Below are 15,618 nucleotides of genomic sequence, written 5' to 3'. Positions count from 1 at the left end.
CCTGGTCTCTTCTGGTAAATGCCAGTAGTGGCCCCTGCTCCTAGCTGTAATGATGTTTTCAGACATTATCAAACGTCCCCAAGAGGCAAAATTGCTTACTCCCTTTGCCTCTAACACCAGTAAGAACTCCTGAGCAGATTTTCAAGGATTCATTATGCTGTGACATTGTTTTTATAACTTTTGCTCTGAAAATACATTTGTATTTATTAACTAGCAATCAGATGTACAATTTTTTTATTAATTACTTAAAATAGTAAGAAGTTTAAAGTTGTTTCCAGCTATGACATGTCACTTTTTTTCTTTGGTGTGGAAAAGCTTTCAGCGAACATTAGAATTGTTTTAAGTATTTAGTTCTTTTATAAACAAAACAAACAAAATGAATCTATTCTTTTCATATTGAGAATAGAAAAGATTAGGCAATAAAAAATAGTTGAATCCAAAGAACAATATATTGTACAAGCAAGGGTGTTAAATTCTCAACCTAATTTCTCCCTGCAGTGTTATCATCCAATAGTTTGATTGGCTTAGCAAAAGAAATATAAATATCAATAAAATATTTCCTAAATTTGAACTATTATTTCCTCAAAGATATTGCAATTGACATAAAAAAGGGGAAATTAACAGAAATACACAATATAACATAACTGAAATATTTGACTTTTTCTTTTTTCCTTCCTTCCTTTTTTTTTGGAGGGGGAGTATTTTTGAGGTATTATAAATTTCATGACCTAATGGAGAGATTTTCTTTCTTCCTTGAAAGTTATAATGATAAACTTGGAGAGCTAAACCAGATTTTTTAGGCTATTTTATACATCTGAATTAGGAAGGGTGCAGCTGCAAAATCAGCAGAGGAAAACACTGTGGAGAAAATCAAATGCCTGAGGGAAGCTCTATTGGGCAAGGATAAGGCAAAGAAGAAACTGAAAACTGTTGACTGAAGAAGTTAACAGATTCCTAGGTCAAAAGGAGGTGGGAAATTGGGCAAAAAATGGGAAATGTCAAGAGATAAATTACTCTGAAGAGTGTCTCTCAAATTTAATGTGCTAAGAGTTGCCTGAGGATGGATAATGATAAGATGCAGATTCTGGTTCAGCAAATCTGGGGTGGGACTGGGTGAGTGTCTACATGCTAATAGTATCCAGGTGTTGATGCTATGGGTTGGTACACATGCAGACTGTGTGTACCTGGGTGCTGGACACACACACTCCACACTCAACACATCTCTGGATGTAGGAGCCACAACATTATTTTCTCGCACATCTGAGATTAACAATGGGAAATCATTAAACTACGAGAATAACAAGGGATTTCATTTTCCCCAATTCTCAATATATAGGTATGTGTTATCTTTATTCTTTCTTTAAAGGAAAACATAGATTGTTGATTTGATATATAAACTAATGTCTTGTTCTTTTAAAAACTGTACCTGTATCCTTTAGTAATTAGTGAATCCATTAGTAATTGTCACTATGGTTGTTGCTTTTCTTATATCATTAGGCAGAAGTTTTCCATGGAATGTAATCAGATGGAGTAAGGAAAATCTCAAATTTCTTAAATCAAAATTAAGAAAAGGCTTGACATTTAGTTCTTTAGTTTTAAACAAGTTTTCTAGCTCAATTCTGAGTTTTGATTCACTCTTCATAATAATCCAGGCTGTGCTTCGATTCCAATCATTTCATTCCTTTACACTATGGGAAAACCAAATCCTGCCTTACTTCATCATCTCCCTCCAACTCCCTCCATGAGTTCTTGGAGGCCTGATTACAGGTTCTGGCATTTTGTCAATGTCAAGGTGTGCCAGGAAGAGAAGCAGATACAAAGATGACAGATAGATGAAGTAACTCTGATGGAAAACATCCATTGGTGAAGAGGCTGCAGCGATATTGTAAAAATTAGTATACTCAGGCACAAAAATGTAAAGACTGAACACCAACACTAAGTGTAAGCAGTGGTAATCTCTTTTTGAAAAAGGACTATTGAAGAAATAAGAACATATAAACTTGTTCCTATGACAAATATTTTAAAATAGCACTTTGATTTTTCTGTAAGTTATACTTGGGGAAAAATGTATGTTTAAGCATTTATTGCAGTTTTGTAGGAATGAACATTTCCCAATGATATGTTCTGAAAAAAGGAAAATGAAAATTTTCTCACAAAAAAAGCTCATAATAAACAGTTGTGGTACTAAAATGACTCATACCTTAGTAATCTGTGCCTAGCTCGATAAAATGCAAAATGTATTTTAAATGATTAAAAAGTAAACTCACAAGTTGTTTTCTAAGTATAATCCAAGTTTGAAATGAATCTACAGATGTTACAGATGTTTTAAACAAAAAAATTGAGGCAACATAGGTTGTTGCTATACAACAAATTGTACCCTACTTGGAATAGTCACCATGGTTGATTTTACCCTATAATTGTGGAGATTACTATCATCAGATTACACATTTTCTACATAAGTTAAAATTTAAAACGTTCTAAAACTTTACCTATTCTAGGAACATCACAAAAATACTAAGTGATCACACTTAGGTTGCCTAAATAATGCTAATAATAATCAAAATATTTATTCAGTCCATTCAAATTTTTTGTACCTAAATACACTAATTTTTACAGTAATGCTGCTGTTTCACCAATAGATATTTACCATTCAAGAGAAAAATAGTCAAAATTTCTCAATAGTTCCATGGGACATAAATATTAGGCTGGGTAAGTCCATGCTTTGAACACACATATATAATTTTTCATGAACCACAGGAGTTTCAGAGAGCACAACAAAAATTCCCTCCACTCTCTAATAGAGACAATGCACAGAATCATATTCTCTTTCCAAAGTTTATTTAACTTACCCCGTGTGATGGATAAGAGATCCAGCCCAGCTCCCCTTGAATTGTTTTTGAATCCAATAGATTGACTAAAAGAAAATACAAACACACAAACAGTTAGCAGCAATGAATTATTTCTATTTTTTCTCTTAAATTAATGTTGTCTCTTATTGTTAATATCGTTGTTCAAAATATGAGTTGTTACTATAAGCATATAATAAGTATAAGAACTTTTTAAACAGCAACCATAAGAAAAGTTATGAAATCAAAGCGTCTATTACCTTTTACATTTTTTTGTTCACAATAAACTTAATATTCAATATGTTGTTCCTTTCTAACAGTTTAAAAGTTTAAAGAGGAAATAATAAACATTCAAAATAAAGGAAACATTAATGATAACAGGAAATAAAGTAACTGCAAAGATAATTAATTTGATTTATATAGGATTGCTCTGTGGATGAATATATTAGACATATTTTCACAATTAATCTGTATCTCTGCTTGTCCATATCATCTTCATGTTGTCTCTGGCCAATTCCAAATATATTATTCTAGAATGTATCTTCTTAGTAACATATAAACTATTAACTTATATATAATAAGCAAAATACTTAATGACCAATTTGAGGATAAACCAAAATTAAAAAATATAGTACCACCTGTAAAAAGTTTTGCTCATTTAAAGAAAGTATTGTTTCCCAGAGACTTTAGTGATTTTACTGAGAACTTTGTGGTAGTTATTAAATAGTCTGACTTCTAATCAATATTTATGGATAAAAGGTAAAATATAACAAACATGATTACATATTAATATATTATTCAAATAGGAAAATTATTTATTTTTAGCAGAATGTTACTTTGTTTTGGATCAGAAATTAATGTATTAGTGGAACCTTAGATATAATTAATAACAAAATGATCACTTTGACTGTTGATCTGATCTGTTAAAAAATGGAAACTATGGTTTAACCTTATAAATCTTCTAAATCAGAAAACAAAGCCCTGATTGATTAATGAATGAAGTAAGGCAAGATTACATAAACTAAGCATGTATTATTAATCTTAACTAGATAAGGTGATCAATAAATATCATAAGTCTCATTTTCAAAGATTTCATATATACACAAATCAAAATATAATATTAATTAATACACCATGTGTTTCCTCGTGTATAAAAAGCACCACTCCATATTTAAGCACTTTATTTAGACCTTTACAAGGAAAGCTTAATTATAAATATACTAATAAAAGGGATAATATAAAAACTTTGGAGTCTTAAATTTTCAAACGCTATTAATATGTTAAAGAAAGATATTTGGTTAGCTTTTTAGATGATAAGTATATTGAGTATGAGAAAAGTTCTGAATACTACAATTTCAAAAAATAAAATTCCCAAAGATGAATTATCTACTTTTGCAACTGAGGAAAAAACCTAAACTTAACCTCTTACCTTAGAATGTCGTAATGATTAAAGATTTTGAATTCATAAAAATTAACCCTAGTGAGAAGAAAAGTTTTTAAACAATTCATTTTGTGGATTACTTAGTGCAATTTCCATAACTGAATTATTTCCCAGGCTATCTGTTTGAGAATTAAGAGTCTGCTTAATTATATTGGAGTCATTTCTCAAAAATGATAAAGATTCTTTATTAACTGATGTTACAAAGTACGTTTCAGGTTGATCAATGTTAAGAATTTTGAAAATATAATAGACCCTCTTCTTTAAATTATATCCTAATATTCATTTTGATAAAGACATAGTCCAACTGTTGGTTATATCACTGTCACGAATTGATTTCTCAGAGCTTTACATAGGATTTGCATAGTAGAATTTTCCTTAATCTATCTATAAATCATTAGATCATATTGGCAATGCCCTTAAGGAACTTAGTGGCTCAAAGTATCATTGTGTATAAATAATAATTGAATATTCACTAGATTATGCATATATGTCACTTCTTATGTTCAGATAAATACCTTGTTTAATTTTAATATTACTAATCAGAAAATAACTTGAGGCAACAAATATGTGATTATTATATGTCTGTACTTTAAACAATTCATTGAGATGTAATTTGTTAACTAAAGAAATAAATATCCTTACATTTTTTCTAATGATAATGAAGTCAGAGAAAGGACTAGCCTAATCATGTTATGCTTGGTTTCTACTCAAAGAGAACAGCTAAGGTAAAAAGAATTATACTATACAGTAAATTAAACTAAGTGTAGTATGTTAATCATATTTATTGCATTTACTCAAAATTAAATTTCTAGTGCACTCTATCTAGAATGAGTAAAGACAACACAATTACTATTATATACAAATCTGACTCAGCTGTCTCTCAAACATTTAATTTTATCTACTATGATTATCTCACAATATTGTCACAATGATCAAATAACATGAAGGTAGTTTAGACCACAAGCAGTTTATAAAGTGTTATGTAGATCCAGTGTTCTTGTAAAAGTAGTGCATGTAACAATAATTCCAGTTTGGCTTTTTGATTGTATTTATAATCAACCATCAACACATGACCTGGTTCAGAAGAATAGGAGGCATCACAATACTTTCTTTAGAAGCACTTAGTTTGGTTTTATAAGATGCCTTTTGTGTGCTGCCAAATAAGAATAACACAATCTAAGAGTTTTAAACACTTAAAGTAAATGGTTGCTAAATTGGGACTTCGCAGGTTAAAAATCCTTTGTCTCTTATGATCTTTTGTATAGCCTTTGAGCATAGCATACTTGAAATAAGAGATGAAGACAATGGAACTTGAAGGTGAATCTATGAGCGATTTCGCTGAATACACTAACTAAATCTCTGATTGCAATGTACATCTCAAACACCACACAGATAGAGGAAAGAACTTTGGTTACTACTGTTTTTTGCTCTCAAAACATATAGAGCTGATCATTTCTTCTCTGGTGGCACTGCTATCCAAATGCTACAACAGAGACAATAGGCTTGAGCATTGTGATGTACAATGTCATAATGCTGCAGTCTGAATTTTTTTTTTAACTTTTTATATTTTGGTACTGGGGATCGAACTCGGGACCTTGTGCTTGCGAGGCAGGTGCTGGAACCACTGAGCTAAATCCCCGGCTGAAGTCTGAATTTTAAAGACAATTCACCACAGGGAGGATTTATTTCAGTTTCTGGACAACTTAAGTACACAATTTGGAATTTCAGCAAAGAAGAAATTATTTTTCAAAATGAGTAAAAATCCAAGCATGTCTTAATTCTTTAATGATTGCCTCATGCTAGTTATTTACCAAAGACACAAATTGTCCCTTATCAGATTTTTTATTCTAATTTGATTTCCAAATAACTTCATTATGTAATAGGAAATATTATTTAATAAATTTCAGGAGTCACACGGAACACGCCGAATCAGCCTGCTTCAGACAGGCAGGTCTGTACACGCCCTACCGAGGTCCTGATTCCCGCAGAAGATGCCGAATCACCCCGCTGCACACAGGCAGCCACTCGTTCCACACTGCAAAGATGCAGAGGACACCAGACCACCAGACCAAGGTACTGAGTCCTGCTGCTCCTGGTCCAGAATTAGGGGCTTCTGAAGCACCATCCCACTGATCCTGGTCCAGAGGAAGGGGCTTCCTGGCCACCATCCTTCCCGCTGCTCCCAGCCCATAAGAAAAGGCTTTGGGTCACCATCCCTACCACTGCTTGCGGCCCCTATTCCACCTCTCCCAGCTCAGAGGAGGTAATCCGTGCAGGAGCTAACAGCCCCCCACCCCAGTTGAAATGAGAAAACACATAAATAAGTCTCAAAACCAGACTTCCAGATCACCTACAGCAACCCCAAAGGGAAATGAGATGGAACACTCTGATACTCAACCACCTGGACCCACTGAACTGGCAACAAAAGGAGATCTGGAAAAAATGAAATCAGAAATAATTTCTCAGATAACAGGAGAAATTGTGTTCCTAGTGCAAGACATGATTCATAAATCTAGAGAGGAGCTCAGGAACATGATGGAATTCCAACATAAGAAACAAATGGAATCCATAAAACAGATGCAAATAGATTTCCAGGAGATGAAAAACTCCATTGAAAGTCTACACAGCAGAATGAGCCAATGTGAGGACAGAATTTCAGATATAGAAACTAAGATTGCAATTAGTGACCAGGAAAAGAAAAATTGCTTCAAAATTATAAGGGAACATGAGAAATCAATCCAGCAGCTGCTAGATGATGCAAAGAAGAATAACGTAAGACTGATTGGGCTCAATGAAGAAACAGGAGAGAGTGCAGATGACATAAGAAAAACTCTTCAGAGAAATAATGGCAGAAAACTTCCCAAGCAGGGGAAGAGAGCTTGACATACAGATAAGTGAGGCATATAGGACTCCAATTAGCTTTGACCAAAAAAATCTACACATAGGCATATAATTGTTAAGATTCCAGAAACACAACAGAAGAACAAAATTCTCCAAGCAGTCAGAGAAAAGAAACAAATTACATACAAAGCAAAGCCCATCAGAATCACAGCAGACCTGTCAACAGAAACCATCAAGGCAAGAAGAGCTTGGAGTGACATATTCCAAGCCCTAAAAGAAAACAGCCTCCAACCCAGATTGATGTACCCTGCAAAACTATCTTTCAAAGTTGATGGAGAAATAAGATACTTTCATGACAAAGAGCACCTTAGGAACTTCGTGAATACCAAACCAGCACTCCAAAGAATTTTGCACAATATTCTAGGAACAGACATAGAGGATCACAACCCCAGGAAGCAAAGCAGAATGAACCCATCTGGCATGATAAGAAATTAAATGTAAAGGGGGAGAACCCAACAAAAAGAAAAAGTCATGACAATGATAACTCAATACATTTCAGTTATAACCATGAATGTTAATGGTCTCAATTCACCAATCAAAAGAAATAGACTGGCAGAATGGGTCAAGAAGCAAAACCCAGCAATATGCTGCATATGAGAAATACACTTAATTCAAGAGGAAACTCGTAGAATGAAAGTTAAAGGGTGGAAAACAATACTGTATGTGACAGGAACCCAAAAAAAAAGCAGGAGTAGCTATCTTCTTTGCATATCAAGTAGATTTCAAACCACCACTGATTAAGAGAGATGAAGAAGGACACTACATCTTTGTAAGGGGAAGAATCCAAGAGGAAGAGATGACAATCATAAATATCTATGCACCAAACACTAGTGCACCCAACTATATAAAACAAATACTAATGGGCATGAAAAGTCATATATGCACTAATACAATTGTAGTGGGGGACCTCAACACCCCACTGTCACAAATAAATAGATCAACTAGACTAAAAATAAGTAATGAAATACTAGAACTCAATCGAACTCTTGAACAAATGAACTTAACAGATGTTTACAGAGTGTTCCACCCCACAAAATCAGAAGACACATTCTTCTCAGCTGCACATGGGTCATTCTCCAAAATAGACCACATACTCACACATAGAACATGTTTAAGTAAGTGCAAAGAAATTGAAGTTATCCTCTGTATATTATCAGACCATAGTGTGATGAAATTGGAGATCCATAGCAAAAGGAACTCAAAAAATTTCATACACACGTGGAAATTGAACAACACACTTCTGAATAACCAATGGGTCACAGAGGAAATTAAAGAAGAAATCAGACAGTTCCTTCAATTAAATGACAATGACAATACAACATATCAGAATCTATGGGACACAGTGAAAGCAGTCTTCTGAGGGAAACTCATAGTAGTGAATACACATATTAGGAAAACAGAATGAGCCCAATTACACAACCTGATGCTGCACCTCAAGCTTCTAGAAAAAGAAGAGCAGAACAACCCCAAAGCTCATACAAGGGAGGAAATTATCAATATCAGAGGAGAAATCAATGCAATGGAGACTAAGATAATAATACAAAAAATCAATGAAGACAAGAGTTGGTTCTTCAAAAGAATCAACAAAATTGACAAACCTTTAGCCAAATTTGCCAGAAAAAGGAAAGAAAAGGCCCAAATCCATGCAATTAGGAATGAGAAGGGTGAAATTACAATAGACCCAGCAGAAATCCAGAGGATCATCAATACCTACTTCCAGAACCTATATGCCAATAAGGTGGACAACACAGAAGAAATGGACAGATTCCTAGATACATATGAATTACCATAGTTGAACAAGGAAGACCTAAAAATTCTGAACAACCCAATATCAACCAATGAAATGGAAAATGTAATTAAAAACTTATCAACTAAGAAAAGCCTGGGTCCTGATGGCTTCACTGCTGAATTCTACAAGACATTTAGAGAGGAACTGCTGCCACTACTGTTTAAACTCTTCAATGAAATTGAAAGGGAAGCAATACTCCCTAATTCATTCCTGCAAGCAAGCATCACCTTGATCCTCAAAGCAGAGAAAGACCCAACTGAAAAGGAGAACTATAGGCCAATCTCACTAATGAACATAGATGCAAAAATCCTTAAGATAATGGCAAACAGAATGCAGAAGATCATCAAGAAGATTATACACCCTGATCAAGCGGGATTCATCCCAGGGGTGCAGGGATGGTTCAATATACAAAAATCAATTAATGTAATACACTATATCAATAGAGCCAAGAACAAAAACCATATGATTATCTCCATAGATGCAGAAAAAGCATTTGACAAAATCCAACATGCATTTATGATAAAAACCCTACAAAAAATTGGAATAGATGGTCTCTACCTCAAAGTGATAGAAGCCATCTATGAAAAACCAACAGCCAATATCATATTAAATGGTCAAAAACTGAAATCCTTCACACTAAAATCAGGAACAAGACAAGGATATCCACTATCACCACTCTTGTTCAATATAGTTCTGGAAACATTAGCCATGGCAATTAGACAAGAGAAAGAAATAAAAGGAATAAAGATAGATAATGAAGAAGTCAAATTGTCATTATTTGCAGATGACATGATACTCTATATAGAAGACCCCAAGAACTCCACCAAAAGGTTTCTAGACTTAATAACCAAATTCCGTCAAGTAGCTGGTTACAAGGTCAACACACAAAAATCAATAGCTTTCCTCTACATGAATGACAGACTCACTGAGAGAGAAATAGGGCAAATAATTCCTTTCACAATAGCATCCAGAAAACTGAAATACCTAGGAATCATCCTAAGGAAAGAAATCAAAGACCTCTTCTCTGAAAACTATGGCACTCTGAAAAGAGAGATGGAAGATGATATCAGAAAATGGACAGACATCCCCTGCTCCTGGGTAGGAAGGATTAATATAGTGAAAATAGCCATACTGCCAAAACTGCTATATAGATTTAATGCAATTCCAATTGAGATCCCAGCAGCATACTTCATAGACCTTGAGAAAACAATCCAAAAATTCATTTGGAGCAAGAAGAGACTCAGAATAACAAAAGCAATTCTAGGTAACAGAGGCATGGCAGGGGGTATCACAATCCCCAACCTGAAACTCTACTACAAAGCTACTGTGATAAAAACAGCATGGTACTGGCAAAGAAATAGACCTGAGGACCAGTGGAACAGATTAGAAGATGCAGAAACAACGCCAGATACACTCAAGCATCTCAGCTTCAATAAAGGAGCCAAACACCCTCACTGGAGGAAAGATAGCCTCTTTAATAAATGGTGCTGGAAAAATTGGGCTTCATCTTGCCAAAGATTAAAACTAGACCTGTATCTCTCACCATGTACTAAACTAAAATCAAAATGGATTAAAGATCTAAATACTAAAATAGAAACTCTGAACCAGTTGGAACAGAGGTTAGGTAGAACCCTTGAAGACATCGGTGTAGGAAAAGATTTTATGAACAAAACCTCAGTTGCCTGTGAACTAGCACAAACAATCAACAAATGGGATATCTTCTTATTACAAGGCTTCTGCACAGCAAGAGAAATCACCAGCAGTGTGAAGAGACAACTCACAATGTGGGGAAAAATCTTCACCTGCTCTTCCTCAGACAAAGGTCTGTTATCTCGAATCTATAAAGAACTTAAAAAGATCAGACCTCCCAAATTTAAAGACCCAATCCGAAAATGGGCATCTGAAATGAACAGACATTTCTCAGACAAAGAAGTAGAAATAGCAAATAAATACATGAAAAAATGTTCAGCATCACTGGTCATTCGAGAGATGCAAATGAAAACAACGCTGAGATTCCACTTCACTCCAGAAAGAATGGCTGCTATCATGAAATCAACCAATACCAAATGCTGGCAGGGCTGTGGGGAAAGAGGAACCCTGCTCCACTGCTGGTGGGAGTGTAGACTGGTGCAAGCACTGTGGAAATCAGTATGGAGATACCTCAAAGAACTAGGACTGGAAGTTCCATTTGACCCTACTATTCTACTGCTGGGGATCTTCCCCAAAGAATTAAAAGAATCATACCACAGTGATATATGTGTACCTGTGTTCATAGCAGCGCAGTTTGTAATAGCTAAAACTTGGAAACAGCCCAAATGCCCATCAACTGAAGACTGGATAAAGAAAATGTGTTGTTTTTTTAATATATAAAATGGAGTACTACTCCGCCATCAAAAATGAGAAATTAGAGACATTTATAGCTAAGTGGATGCACATTGAGGCCATACTCTTAAGTGAAATAAATAGGACACACATGAATAAATTCCAAATAGTTTCTCTGGTGTGAGAAACTGAAAGTGTAAATAAGGACTAAATGTATAATAGGTAATGTGAAATAGGAAGAAAAAGGGCAAAGGGGAAGGAAGTGGGAGGGCTAGGGGAAAGGATAGAAGGGAATGGGATTAATATGAGAAAATGGAAAAATAGGAACAAAATCTTTGTAAATGGAAAGGAATGGAGGGGTTGAAGGGAGGGCTGGGCAAGGGTGAAAAATAAGAACCAAGAGAGATTATGTAAAGGTGCAAATTTCCAATGATGAATGTCATTATATTGTATACCTAAAATGTACCAATGATTAGAATGAATAATCGATAATGTAAAATCGGAAGAAAAGTTCCAAACGTGTAGGGGTAGTGGGAGGGGCAGGGAAAAGGAAAGAAGGGAAAGGAAAAATGATGAGAAATGGAAAAAATGGAAATAAAGTCTGTGTAAATAGGGAAAGGTGGAGGGTGTGAACGGAGGGCTAGGAATGGGGAAAAAATAAAAACCAAGATGCATTATGTAAAGGTACAATTCCCAGTGAGAAATGTAATTGTGTTTTATACCTACAATGTACCAATAAAAGAATTTAATACAAAAAAATTGAACTGTTGTGAGAAAGATGAATATTACTGTATATAAAGTACATTTTAATAATTTCAAGTTTTAAAAAAGTAAAGCTAAAATAAATGAGTTACTCTCAAGCAAAATATTCAGCATTTTGTCAGAAACAGCAAAGATTTTAGAGTGAAAGTTTTCAGTTTTTGACCATTTAATATGATGTTGGCTGTTGGTTTTTCATAGATAGCCTTGATCAGGTTGAGATAAAGACCTTCTATTCCAATTTCTGTAGCATTTTTATCATGAATGGGTGTTGGACTTTGTCAAATACCTTTTCTTCATCTATTGAAATGATCCTATGGTTTTTGTCCTAGACTCTGTTAATATAGTGTATCACATTTATTGATTTACAAATGTTGAACCATCCTTGTATCCCTGGGATAAATCCAACTTGATCAGGATGTATGATCTTCTTGATAACCCTCTGTATTCTGTTTGCCAGTATCTTGTTGAGGATTTTTGCATCTATGTTAATTAGGGAGATTGGCCTGTAGTTCTCCTTTTGGGTTCTGTCTTTCCCTGGTTTTGAAATCAAAGTCACACTTGCTTCCAGGAATGAATTTGGAAGCCTTGCTTCCCTTTCAATTTCCTTGATGAGTTTAAAGAGTAATGGTGATAGTTCTTTAAATGTCTTGTAGAATTCAGCAGTGAAGCCATCAGGACCTGGGCTTTTCTTTGTTGGTAAATTTTTATTACATTTTCAATTTCACTCATTGTAATTGGGGTGTTTAGAATTTCTATATCTTCTCTTAAGTGAAATAAATAGGACACACATGTGTAAAGACTGAATAGTTTCTCTAGTGTGAGAAACTGAAAGTGTAAATAAGGATTAAAATGATTAAAACAAATAATTGATAATTTGAAATAGGAAAAGGTCCAAAGGTGTTTGGGTGGTGGGAGCGAAAGGGGAAAGGAAAGAAGGAAAAGGAAAAATTATGAGAAAAGAAAAACAAATGGAAATGAAATCTGTGTAAATAGGGAAGGGTGGAGGGGGTGAAGGGTGCCCAGGGAATGGGGGAAAAAATAAGAAAAAGATACATCATGTGCAGGTACAAGCACCCAATGATAAATGTAAATGTATTGTATACCTAAAATGTACCAATAAAAGAATTTAAAAAAGAAAAATAAATATATAAATAAATAAATTTCAGAATATTATCTACTCAAAGAACTATATAGCATGTATGATTTTTTTTCTAAGCTCTTTTATTGGTACATTTTAAAAGTTTTAAATTAGAAATACTTTGAAATGATATGATTATCTTTAAATTGATACATAAATACGTGGGACTTTTTAGCAAAATTGTATTTGGAAATCACTGTCCTATGTTTGGAAGGGATATGCTTCTGGATTTCTTTCATGTGCTATATTGGTTACCTTTCCTGTTGCTAGTATGAAATATCAGATACCCACAACTTAAAGGAAGAGAGGTTATTTGGCTCATGGTTTTAGGGTATTCAGTCCAGGATTTTCTGCACCAAGGCAGAAACATTATGGCAGAAGAGTGTGGCACAGCAAAGGGGCTCTGTTAATGGCAGTCAGTAAGCAGAGGACAGGCCGAAAACTCTGAAAAGCAAGGGACAAGGAGGCACCAGATGTATTACCCAGGAGCATGCTTCCATGACCCACCCAGGCACATGCAGAAGTGTACTTTACTAAGCCACTGGGTGGCTCTTAATCCAGTTATGTTGAGAAGCACAACTGTCACAAGTGCTTTTTATTGTCTCTGGGTTTAATGCTTTTGAATAGAGATATATTAGTAGAAGAAGTTTACATTCATATGAAGTTAAAGACAATCCTCACTTGGACTTTCAATTTGGCTTTCAGATAGGCATTAGAGTGAAATCTACTGGACAAAAGGAATTGTGGTGTCTGGAATAAGAAGGTGTAGAATGGAGTAAAAGAAAGAGAACAAAGTATGGAATAAAGTGCTTCTAATTAGTTATAAGAACCTGTGGAAAGAAGAACATTTGCTTGTAATTCCTCCCACTGAAATATACTGTCATGCCTCCAAATACACTGGATTGTGCCCAAGAGTCACACTCCTCACTTTTCTATCCTTCATAATAATAGCAAGATTCAATCAAAAGTCTATGCCGAATAATTGCTTATTTACATTATTAATGTTGTGTAGAATCACCTATGGCAAGACTTATGCCATCTTTTTACTAATAGGAATGCATTAAGGATTACACAAAGACTCAGTTATTACAATAAGAAATTGAAGCACATATTCTCAGCTCGAGTACAGACTAAAAACTCAAGGTATAAATTTCTGGAGTTTTTACTGTTAGAAAATCAACACATCAAGATTTTTTTCAAAGACATTTCAAAATTCTGATTCATAGTCACAATTTGTCTACTTAGAAATTCTGACAGTTAAACTAATATTCACAATTTGAAAGAGTATTTCAGTGCTCCAAATATGCAGTGTTAAAAGATAGTAAAAATTTAATGCCATAGTTTATTTCTGAGGTAGGAGACTTTTTTTCAATTATCTAACATTACATTAATACGCTTTGTAGTAATGCTATAGCTCCATTTTGTGAATATATCAGGTTACATATAATTATCAAAAAATTATTTCAAAGCAAATAGTAGGTTTTAATAGTTACAGAACTGCAGATTCTTACAGTAAGTGATGTTTTCTAATAAAGCTTTTAGGTATTATAGCCACATACAAATAACTACAAACACACACACACACACACACACACACAAATTCCATCCTTTTATTCCATCCTTGATTTTACTAATAAATAATGACATTTCCTTTTCTAGTCACATAATCACTGTAATTTCACTAACCATATTTCTTATACACTTAATCTTTATCATTTTCATCACTTTCCATTATAATGGGCATAATAACATTGCTCTAGGTTACAGAAAGCAGAAGTCCTTTAATTTACTTCTAGATCATAATTAAGTACCATAGATAGAAGGAAATGATACAGAAAAGAGTACATTTTGTTCTTGGTATTATAATTTTCTGTATAGTTTTCTGGATCAAAGTAACATGAAATTCATAAATCAAGATTTATTTTCTTAGAACAATCCACAAAAGCTCAGCTTTTCAGTATTTCTGTATATACTGGGGTATGCCACTGAGAAGAAATTTAGATATCAAGTATTTAGATATCAAGTTTTCTTGATGTACTTAGATATTGTTACATGATTTTTGTATACTGCATTTACATATTTCTTAATGAAATGGCTTCTGTGGGTTTCTTTTTGTATTTATTTATTATCTATAGGGGCCGGGGATTTAGCCCAGTGGTTTCGCCGCCTGCTGCGCAAGCTCAAGGACCCAAGTTCTATCCTCGGTACCAAAAAAAACACCAAAATTTAGGATCTATGTATCTAAACATAATTAAGATACTTTCCAGGAGGTTTAAAGAATATTATATTGCTAGAGTAACAATAATAAAATCTTATTTAAATTGTGAAAGAAGTCAACTATTATTTATCAATTTCTTGCAGGTACAATTTCCTGTAATCTGTGTTAAATTCAACAGGGATTTTGTGCCATTGAATCATC

At 34.1% G+C, this 15,618-nt stretch overlaps 1 protein-coding gene across 2 annotated transcripts in view; it reads right to left on the bottom strand.

Moving 5' to 3' along the window:
• Epha3 (EPH receptor A3) overlaps positions 1-15,618 on the bottom strand; it is a 382,701-nt gene that overhangs the window by 354,679 nt on the left and 12,404 nt on the right. For both annotated transcript variants that reach the window (XM_004857918.3, XM_087214069.1), the window contains exon 2: positions 2,850-2,914. In XM_004857918.3, coding sequence (XP_004857975.1) covers positions 2,850-2,914 — 65 coding nt within the window. The remainder of the gene's footprint in view (positions 1-2,849; positions 2,915-15,618) is intronic.

The sequence above is a fragment of the Heterocephalus glaber genome, unplaced genomic scaffold, assembly GCF_053883595.1.
Source record: "Heterocephalus glaber isolate CG9 unplaced genomic scaffold, H.glaber_assembly_v1.0 deba00000122, whole genome shotgun sequence".
Lineage (NCBI taxonomy): Eukaryota > Metazoa > Chordata > Mammalia > Rodentia > Bathyergidae > Heterocephalus > Heterocephalus glaber.
This window is presented reverse-complemented; position numbering and strand designations above follow the sequence as displayed.